Source organism: Morus notabilis, unplaced genomic scaffold (assembly GCF_000414095.1).
Source record: "Morus notabilis unplaced genomic scaffold, ASM41409v2 Scaffold18, whole genome shotgun sequence".
Taxonomy (NCBI): domain Eukaryota; kingdom Viridiplantae; phylum Streptophyta; class Magnoliopsida; order Rosales; family Moraceae; genus Morus; species Morus notabilis.
In genome coordinates this window covers 142,880-154,356 of record NW_010358991.1, presented here as the reverse complement: position 1 = coordinate 154,356, position 11,477 = coordinate 142,880, and the positions used below count along the sequence as shown (strand labels likewise).

The 11,477-nt window shown below is 35.9% G+C and overlaps 1 protein-coding gene across 1 annotated transcript; it reads left to right on the top strand.

Moving 5' to 3' along the window:
• Positions 1-359: 359 nt before the first annotated feature.
• On the top strand, positions 360-3,610 carry LOC21391365 (ETHYLENE INSENSITIVE 3-like 3 protein). The gene is made up of 4 exons (XM_010093690.2): positions 360-483; positions 609-748; positions 1,258-3,208; positions 3,311-3,610. Exon 3 carries the CDS (start codon positions 1,342-1,344, stop codon positions 3,175-3,177), a length of 1,836 nt encoding a protein of 611 aa, XP_010091992.1. The 5' UTR covers positions 360-483; positions 609-748; positions 1,258-1,341; the 3' UTR covers positions 3,178-3,208; positions 3,311-3,610.
• The last annotated feature ends 7,867 nt before the right edge of the window (positions 3,611-11,477 follow it).

The window sequence follows — 11,477 nt, the reverse complement described above, 5'->3', positions numbered from 1 at the left end:
ATAACTATTACAAATAATTATCATGAGTACTTATAAAAATACACTATTACGACTGCTAATTATTATAATTACAAAAAATAATTACCAGTCAAAGTGATATTTACAAGAATAAAATAATCAAAATTTGTGCTATTTTAAAATATTTTTTTATGAATACTATAAAAATTATTAAACTGTTCCAGGAAAAAAAAAAAAAAAAAAAAAAAAAAAAAAACCCCCAAAAAAAAAAAAAAAAAAAAAAAAAAAAAAAAAACTCCCAAGATAATAATGGAAAAAAGTCAAAAAACGAATTTGAGAAGCCGCTCCAAAACAAATAATTGATTTTTCATAAAGTGCGTTGCAGACGATAACGCCTCGGTGTTGGCAACTCTGATTTGGTATCGTCCGTGTCCTCTGCAAAGGCCTTTTGCCCGCCTCTCTCTCTCTCTCTCTCTCTGTCTCTCTCGGGCGTATTTTCGATTTCTAACCATTTTCTCCGATACGGTACTAAGAACCTTTTTGGGTTTTTTCTGATCTCTTTTTGTTTGTTTGTTTGTTTGTTTTAAATAATGTTTATCTCTTGTTTTATTGGATTCGCTTCTCTCTCTCTCTCTCTCTCGTGTCGTCAGGTTCTTTTGGAGGTCGAGCATGAGAAGAAACCAAACACAAACAAAGTGAAAATCTCTTAGGGTTTTTTTAATTGTCTCAAGCGAATTCACAATTTTGCGAATTAGATGCGAGAATTTGAAGGAATTTCAGCTGATAATCGGTAACAAGTTTCTCTTTTTCTTTCTCTTTTCATCTATTTGGGCGTTTAGGACAAAATACTCAATCCTTCAGTTGTATTGGATTATCTATGTATTGAATAATCGAATCACTTGAAGAATTGCTGAATTTTTATTTATTTATTTCTAGGTTCATTTAATTTATTGTATTTGGAGACAATTTACCTGTATTCTGAAATCATTTCAATAGGTACTTTGAATTTTTACACGACTTAATCATTAATTTTGTAATGCGTACAGTATTTTCGTTATTCTCTTATTGAGAGGTGCTCTTATTTTTGAATTAATTTAGAATTCTAAGCCTCGTATATTAATTTCATTTGTTGTAAAAGCTATACCCTTTTGGTATATACTTTTGTATGTTATTCGTAAAAATGGCTGTTTGTGGTTGGAGGAAAGAAATAATTTGTTTCTGTACTGAGTGTTGGTTGTTTCTACACAAGAAAATAGACCTTTATTATTTGAGACTGATACGACTATCCCCTTTTTTAAGGTGAGTGTTCTGTAATTTGGAGACCGGAAAAACACAAAGGAAATTGAAGGGTAATTGTAATTTGATTGAATCAGAGGTTTTCCGATGGCCTATGACTCATTGGTTGACGGTTCAGACATAGAAGTTGAAGACTTACGCTGTGAAGATATAGCAGACAAGGATGTTAGTGATGAGGAGATTGAGGCAGAGGAATTGGAGAGACGAATGTGGAAGGATCGGATAAAACTAAAAAGGCTCAAGGAAAGGCAGAAGCTTGAAGCCCAACAGGCTGCTGAAAAGCAGAAGCCAAAGCAGACGTCTGATCAGGCACGCAGAAAGAAAATGTCGAGAGCCCAAGATGGCATTCTCAAGTATATGTTGAAGCTGATGGAAGTGTGCAAAGCTCGCGGCTTCGTGTATGGGATCATTCCTGAGAAGGGAAAGCCTGTTAGCGGTTCTTCAGATAACATTAGAGCTTGGTGGAAGGAGAAGGTGAAGTTTGATAAAAATGGGCCTGCAGCCATAGCCAAGTACGAAGCCGAGTGTTTTGCCATGTCTGAGGCAGATAATAGTCAAAATGGAAACCCACAGAGCATTCTCCAAGACCTGCAAGATGCTACTCTGGGTTCTCTTTTGTCTTCTTTGATGCAACACTGTGACCCTCCTCAAAGGAAGTTCCCATTAGAAAAGAAAGTCCCACCACCTTGGTGGCCAACCGGGAAGGAAGATTGGTGGGTAAAATTGGGGCTGCAGCATGGTCAGAGTCCCCCTTATAAGAAGCCACACGATTTGAAGAAGATATGGAAAGTCGGAGTTTTAACGGCTGTAATAAAGCATATGTCACCAGATATTGCAAAGATAAGGCGACATGTGCGCCAGTCTAAGTGCTTACAGGATAAGATGACAGCAAAAGAGAGTGCAATCTGGTTAGGAGTTTTGACCCGAGAGGAAGCCCTCATTCGGCAGCCTAGTTGTGATAATGGGACATCTGGGATAACAGAGATGCCACCAGCAGGACTAGGTGAAAAGCAAGCAACTGCTAATAGTGGCAGCGACTATGACGTTGATGGCACTGATGATGGCTTAGGTTCTGTTTCATCTAAAGATGAGAGGAGAAGTCAACCTATAGATGTAGAGCCTTCAGGCAAACAGCGGAATAACAATTCTAAACGTGTCCAAGATAAGGAGCAAGGGGAAAGGGAACCCAGGAGGAGAAAAAGACTTCGTGGAGGATCAAACTCTTTGCCTGACATTAATCACACTGAAGATGCACGGTTGCCTCAGCCATCTCAAAATGAGCATCTACCTACTGAACCAGGAAACACTTTGCCCGACATTAATCACACTGAAGATGCACGGTTGATTGGGTTCCATACAGATGGCAACCAACAAGAAGTTGAGCCAATGTCAGCTTCACCGATAACAGCTTTACGGCCAATGGAGAAGGACATTGATGTCCAAGCTCAGTTGCCGGAATCTGATAACAACAGCTTCTTTTCTTTACCTTTGGATAATGTAATTTCTATACACAGAAGGGAAGTGGGCGAAACAGCATTGCATTATCATGGTGTGCAAAACAACGTCATTCATCATGGGAATACTTCTGATTTCTATAATCCACCTGTAGATTATGGTCCTGGTCATGACCGGCAGCATTCTCAGATTGCATTTAATGAGCATCATGTTAAGGTGGCAGATGGTGTCCAAATCCCAACAGTACATAGAAACAGTAGTGAGATTAGTGGTGGAGACTTGCCCTTTTATGTCAGTAATGAGCAAGATAGACCTGTCGATCCTCACTTTGGTTCTCCAATTGATAGTCTATCGCTAGATTTTGGAGGATTCAGTAGCCCCCTCAACCTCGATTTTGCAATTGATGCCACAGGTTCTTTTGACGATCTTTTGCGCGATGAAGAGTTGATTCATTACTTCGGAGCATAAGTTGTTAGATTCCATACTTCAGAGATAGATCGTAAGTCACGCTCTTCGCTTGCTTGCTTCTCATATTATTGAAAATTGTATTTAGAGTTCTGGTGTTACCGCTGATGATTTTATTTACTAATTCTTTATGCAGATTGCAAATTACCGGGTTCATTGCTGACGTGGGCATCCTCACTAATCTAATGACGTATTAGCAGCATGAGTCTTTTGTCATGTTGGCATTTCAGGACTGTAAGTCATGAGCCTTGGTTTCACAGGATTCGTGATTTTGCAAACAACTAGGCAAAATCAGAGTTCTTTTGTGTTAATAGTTTGCCCCACTTATGGTTAATAGGAAAGCCCTTAATGGGGTTCATGTAAATAAACCAATTTGTTTCAACTGGATAAATGGAAAAGTTATGATAATTTATCATACGGTGATTTTTGATAAATATGCTCATTACGTTTTCCTTTCTCTATGGTCAAATGTATAAATTTCCACTGATAATTTTGGATTAGTTACAATTCCTCTAGCCTCAATTTGTTAATTTTGGATTAGTTTCTACAAAATATGCGGGGTAGAATGGGATTGGTTGCTTTCCCTGTCAGCAGGCTGGCAGTTTCTGTTGTTCCGTTTTCATGAGATTTCACCGGGTTTACTTGAAATCAAACTAGAATAATAGGTTTGACATTAACGCCTAGGTAAGTAGAGAGATTTTCGAGGTCATTCGAGTATTAGTGTGTAGTCTTTTAATTTTGAATACAATTACCTTTAAGAAAGAAAAATAAGAGAGATTTTCTCTCATAATTATAATCAGTGTGAATTCCCTCCTTGAATCCTATTGTAATTTTAGAACGATTAAAATTGAACATCTTTGCAGAGTTTTGAATCCTTCATCCAATCCATTTGCTCCTCTAGTTAAGTAACTATCAGATAAAAGTTGTAAGACATATTTTCACTAATCCATTCTCAAACCCAATATTCCTCTTTCCGTTAAGCAAGGTGGATAATTTATCTGTACCTGAACTCGTGATGTATATACCCGTTCACTTCACTGATTCGAGTTTGTAATTTGAGTTGAGATGTGATTTTGTGTGAGAGTTTTTTACTGTAGTAAAAAAGTTAAATGTGATTGTTTCTGAAAATTTTTTACTGTAACAAAACTCGAATTCTAAACTCGAATCGACAAAATGAACAGGGATATTTTCTGAACGGCGTGATAAAGCAATTCTTTCTTGCTAGTCGTGATAAATCAGCTGTAAATCTGTAATTGGCGAATACCAGTAAATCTATGTTATATGCATAATGCGTGCAATAAAAAGAGATTATTGCGTCATTTTAAACGATTAATTTCATTTTTTTTTAGGGAAAGAAAATTTTTTTTCTGAATAAGAGAGCAAATGGTAAATACAAAATTGTATATTTGGGTTTTCTGCGAAAACGATTGAAGCGTGAAAGATGCCAGGAAAGCAAAGCAAAGCCGAAGACGGTGATGTGATGGTATTATCTTAACGGCACGTTTCGTAAATTACGCTCTTGTCTCCCCGTCTTCGGAATTGTCCAATTACGCTCTTGTCCTTGGTCACCATGGGTAGGGCATAATCGTAAATGAGAATTTCAATGACAACTCGGCGGCAAATGAGGGAGGTGGTCGTAATTCAGAAATGGGCCCCATGGCCATGGGAAATCATTGGTCAAAGATTAATTAAGAACCGTCCGTCCGTTGTTTGGCTGTTTGTTTGCTACACAGACAGAGTCCACACGACTACACGACAGACACTGATGACTCATCACCACGCTCGCAGTCGCATAGACGTCCCCTGTGCCTGTGCTGCTGGTGATCATTCTCCCACTAACATTTGGACAGTCACAGTCACAGACATCTCCACTTCTTCCCTTCACGCTCCCTCCGCACGACCATGTACCTCCTAATACGGGTCGGGTCTCTCACTCTATATATATATATATATATATATATAACCTCGTAGCATATAGCAAAGGCTTTAATTTGTAATGATTGGGTCGGAGGCGCTATAAGGCGAGTGTTTCGGAAAAATATATATATATATAGGTAAAGTATTCAATTATGTATATATATATTCCTATGTATATTGCTCTGACGTCCCCTGTGCCTGTGCTGCTGGTGATCATTCTCCCACTAACATTTGGACAGTCACAGTCACAGACATCTCCACTTCTTCCCTTCACGCTCCCTCCGCACGACCATGTACCTCCTAATACGGGTCGGGTCTCTCTCTCTCTCTCTCACTCTATATATATATATATATATATATATATACAACCTCGTAGCATATAGCAAAGGCTTTAATTTGTAATGATTGGGTCGGAGGCGCTATAAGGCGAGTGTTTCGAAAATATATATATATAGGTAAAATATTCAATCTATGTATATATATATTCCTATGTGTATTGCTCTCACCCCCCTACATCTGTCCTTCTCTCTCTCTCATCTCTCTAAAGCTGGCTGGTTTCAGAGACTCAAGAGATAAAAAATGGCGTTTATCACAGGGCTTTCGACCGTCGTGGTCATTCTAATGGTGGCTTCATTGCCTTTTCTTCAATCTTCTCCACCTCGTGAGTTCTTTTCTCACCCTATGTATACACACACACACACACACATATAGCTTTCCCTGCATATTAATATTGTTTCTTAACGCATTTCGCTTTCCACATTTGCAGGTTTCCAAGCAGAAACGACAATGGCTGAAAACAAGGCCACACTGCAGGTACCTTTCTGCATCGTTTATTTTCAAAAACTAAAAATGAAAACTTCTTTCTTTTTCCCTCATAAGAATTTCTTGGTTTTTGTTTCAAAAAGGGACTAACGAACCGAGTGGATATATTTGGCAATGGAGATTCAGTTATTGGCGTGGATGAAGAGTCGGAGAGGCAAGTTCCTACAGGGCCTGACCCTCTTCATCATAACAACCACCCTACAAGACCTTAAAGCTCTCCAAAGAGCAATTTTTTTTTTTTTTTTAAATGGTGGGTTATTTCTTAGCCCTTGTGCTGGTTTTTCCTCTTTATTATACTCTTTAGCACTTTCTCAATGCTATTACCTTTCTGTAGTTACTGTATTAATTACCAAAAGGAAAGAAAGAATCGCTACAATATTGGCTTCTTCAATCTTTTGTTTTCACTTAGTCAAATCATATATTAAAATTTTGATTTTTGATGGAATGGCACCGCATGAATGTTTGAAGCAGGAAAACAAAAGATAAATAGATGCATATTCTGGTTTCTCTTTTTCTTTTTCTAGTCATGTTCTGTTCTTCAAAACAACTATCTTTTTTTTTTTTTTTTTTTCCTTTTTTTACTTCTTCTTCTTCTTCTTCTTTCTACAACGCTCCAACTATTTTCATGTTTTTTCCCCTCTATTTATTTAAGGTTGGAAAGGACTAGAGTACCAATTCTATAATTTTTTTTCATTTTTTTCACCTTCTGCTTTTTCATGTATATACATAAACATGCATGGACTTTTTTTATTTGCAAAAAGAAGTGACATTGCGTACTGGACTAGGGGACCTATATTTGCTATTTGTGCGATTTGGTCAGTACAAGTTTCGTGTATACTTTTTGAGCCTTATTAAAAACAGAATTGCGTAATGCATCCTTTAATTGCAAGCTAGAGCATAATAGAAGTCATTCCATACTAACCATTTTTGTGATTTTAGTTGCAGTACAAGGTTGCCAAAAATCAGTTTCCATAAATAGCTACCCAGGAGTAAGCGCATATGAAAGAAAATGTCTGTTATATAACTATTCTAATTTCTACTATGCACATACCTAATGATATCCCATTGTGCTCAGCTGTACTAATGTACTAACCTAATTGGGCAACACTTAATCTGTCCCTAGAAAATGCTTTTGGTCATGGGTTTTGCGTTGCAGAACTTTAGGAATCATGTTCTGGTTAACGTTAGTTATGAGACAAATAAATAAACTCATACTCTATCATGTTAGAAATCAAAACGAATTTTGTTCCTTTTTAGTAATCAACTAAACTGCCCCAACAAAATTACGATCAGAAAACTAGGAAGTGTCTAGGGAGCGAACATGTCCATTATTATGTTCTCTTCTAGTTGCCAATCGATCTTCCTTTGATTTTCTTTGATCATAAAAAAAAAGCCTTGTCAGATTGTTGTTGCCTCAGCATCATCACATGTATTATTTGCATCAGATTATTTGTTCCCGTTCATTTCACCGATTTGAGTTTAGAATTCGGGTTTTACTACAGTAAAAAACTCTCAGAAACAGTCATATCTAATTTTTTTGTTGCAGTAAAAAACTCTCATAAAATCACATCTCAACTCGAATCAGCAAACTAAACGGGCCCAGTGATTGCCACAAGTCTCTCAAGTTTTTTGATCCTAGCTTCCCAGAGTCAAGCATCCATTGTCAAGGTGAAATCCGCATGAAATCTTGAAAACTGCTAACCCGCTTAATTCTTAATCCTCAACGTTGACTGAAACTCCGGAATGAGGATTCTTGAAACATTCAAGTCAGAAAACAACTTACAGTAATTAAGGAAATAACTAAACAAAAGCACTTTGATTCATCCCTTCAGGTTTAAAACCCGCTACTCACATGAGGTGAGTCTTACTAAATGGGTAAGTGGAATAAATATCATTTTTCTTTGAATTTAAAAATCAAGTCTCTTTTTCCTCTTGCTCACATTCACCCCTGTGCATGGGCTTGAGACTGAGCAAGAATGTAGGTTAAATGGATTATTAGGCCTCGTTCACTTCGTGAATTCTAATTTTTAATTTGAGATGAGATGTGACATTTTCTAAAAACTTTTCACTGTAGCAGAAAAAGTTAGATGTGACATTTTCTGAGAGCTTTTTACTGTAAAAACCTAAAATTGAAAACTCAAATCGGTGAAATGAACGAGACCTTAGTGTTATTCTTAATTAGGTTTTTTCACGTGTAAAGTTAGAAAAATTAGCTAAATGACATTTTTTAATTGTTGTTTTTCATAAATGGCTGACTTTTTTCTATTTTATGAAAATAGTTGAACTTTAATTATTTTATGAAAATGATTGTTTTTTAAGGAATCAATCAGTAATTGACCGACAATCAATCAGTGATTGACTAATAATTCATCAATAGTTTATCATTAATAAACTTATAATTTGTTGATTAAAATTGATTAAATTACTCATTGATTTTAGTTAATTGTTAACTGATATTGATTAATAGTGAAGAATCATCGAGTTAATCAGTGATGAACCACTAAGGCTTTGTTTGGTTCAACGATTCAATTTATTAATTTGGTTTGAATTGTGATTCCAACCAGTGTTTGAATATGTAAATAAATTGTAATTTGAATTGAAAATAAAATCTGAATTGTATTTGGATAAAGCGTTGAAAACTGTCATTAGAGTTTTGTGATAAATCTTATAAAACCTTATTATAAATGACATTAAAAAATATGCAATATGAATGTGAATTTATTCATCTCTTCATTATAAACACATTAAAAAATTATTTTAATTAAAATTAAAACGAATAAATTATGATATTTTTGAGCTAAAAGTTGAAGAGAGAAAAAAATAGATTCTTGAGATTTTGAGTTCCTTTTCATTACAGCCCCCCACCATTAGGAGCATTGAATTTAAGGGAAAGGGGAGGGAGGGGGAGTAAATTCTAAATTGAGCCTTTTGAGTTGCGGTATGTAGTCAGGATGGTCCTTTTTAGGCTAAATCAATTGATGATTGACTCGTTAAATCAATTTTATCAATAAGTTAACAAAAATGGACATTTTTATACATAATTTCAGCCATTAATAAAAAAAAAATTAGGTTTTTTCACGTGTAAAGTTAGAAAAATTAGCTAAATGACATTTTTTAATTGTTGTTTTTCATAAATGGCTGACTTTTTTCTATTTTATGAAAATAGTTGAACTTTAATTATTTTATGAAAATGACTGTTTTTTAAGGAATCAATCAGTAATTGACCGACAATCAATCAGTGATGGACTAATAATTCATCAATAGTTTATCATTAATAAACTTATAATTTGTTGATTAGAATTGATTAAATTACTCATTGATTTTAGTTAATTGTTAACTGATATTGATTAATAGTGAAGAATCATCGAGTTAATCAGTGATGAACCACTAAGGCTTTGTTTGGTTCAACGATTCAATTTATTAATTTGGTTTGAATTGTGATTCCAACCAGTGTTTGAATATGTAAATAAATTGTAATTTGAATTGAAAATAAAATCTGAATTGTATTTGGATAAAGCGTTGAAAACTGTCATTAGAGTTTTGTGATAAATCTTATAAAACCTTATTATAAATGACATTAAAAAATATGCAATATGAATGTAAATTTATTCCTCTCTTTATTATAAACACATTAAAAAATTATTTCAATTAAAATTAAAATGAATAAATTATGATATTTTTGAGCTAAAAGTTGAAGAGAGAAAAAAATAGATTCTTGAGATTTTGAGTTCCTTTTCATTACAGCCCCCCACCATTACGAGCATTGAATTTAAGGGAAAGGGGAGGGAGGGGGAGTAAATTCTAAATTGAGCCTTTTGAGTTGCGGTATGTAGTCAGGATGGTCCTTTTTAGGCTAAATCAATTGATGATTGACTCGTTAAATCAATTTTATCAATAAGTTAACAAAAATGGACATTTTTATACATAATTTCAGCCATTAATAAAAAAAAAATCATTCAAGAAAGGTTATTTGTTAATTCCTATTTCTCTGGTGGAACAGGCTTTTAGGCCTACGGGCAGGACTTGTAAATTTTGGCGTTGACTAAACTGTAATTAGTTATTAGACTTTGGGTATACCATTTAACGATGGAGAGCGTCTTAGCAAAGGTGACCCTTTATCTTGTGGGCCCACCTTTATCTCTCTCTTTCTTTTAATTTATTTATTATTACTCTTAACACCTCTACAATTCTTATCTGCCCCCTTTCTTCCATGGTTTTCCACTTTCTCCGTTAACAAACTAGCACCCATCCTTTTCTCTGTAATTTGAATCTCCGGTCAAAAAACAGAGCCAAGTCCAATATATTAATTTACACTAATTAGAATTGGATTATGATGATAACTTGAGTTTTTTAACCACGAATCTTTCTTGTTTAAAATACTTGAATCTTTCTTGTTGTCGGGTCTGGTATATTTGAAGAGTCGACGTGTCGGGGGTTGACACGTGTAAGCACGCGGTTTGTCAAAAGCAGATCCAACGTGGCCGAGCTTTGAAGTGGATGATGATGGCCAGACCTCCGACGAAAAATGAGATCGGTTAGGCCTAAATTAAGCCCAATGACGCGTGTCCTAGGACCCTATTTGTTGCCAAAATGATGAACATGCCCTACAAAATACGTTAGAGAATCCGCAAAAAACAAATAAAAGAACTCCGAAGATGAAGAATGGTGGGAGGTGCGACAAAGTAATTGATAGAGATAGAGAAAAGGAGGCCGAAGATGCCTTGATAGAGCAGTGCTCTGGAGATAAACGTAGGCTGCTCCAGGAGCGAATATGGTGACTCAAGTGGTGGATAAGGCTTGGACGAGAGTGAGAGTGAAGTTAGTGAGATAGATAAGGCTATGGTGAAAAGAACTCCAAGAGTAGCGCGTGTTGCTGTGGGAGTGAGAACGGCACTCGGAGCACTTGCTCCGACGGTGAGCAGAAGTGACCCCGAAAATGAAGACTTGAACATTGCCGGAAAATGTATAAAGAAACTTCGAAGAGTTTTAAGATGGTGGTGGAAATGGATCGAAAAGTGTTTTTGAAAAAGTTTCCACAGCTGTCAACACTTGGAGGCTTTGAAGAGCTTGAAGAACTTCAAGTCTCTGTAGCAAGAGACTAGAGAAGTTTGAAGGAGAGAAGAAAGAGAGAGTGATTTGAAGAAAATGAAGATAGTGACTGGTGATGATGATGGATTCACCTTATGAAATGAAGGAGATGGGGGCTCAAAGGTTTCAGATTTCTTCTGGTTATCTAGAATAGGAAGATAAGGGTATTTATAGGTGAAGTTGATAGATTTTGGTGGCAGCTCCGGAGGTTCGTACGGCGTGCTCTGACGGACGGCTGCACAAGTAATCCCGATGAAGCAAAGCTTCTGACACCTTTTTCGGAGTTGAAGAGGAGATTAGTCGAAAATGGAATGAAGACTTCTGAGACTCATGCATCTAGAATCCCATAATTTTAAATATTTCCATTTTTTTCTTAGTGTCTTGTAGAATTACAAGGACAACGCGGTGACTCATGGACTTATAATTTCGAGCTCCAATAAAATTAATAATTAATCAAACTCTTTAATTAATTAATT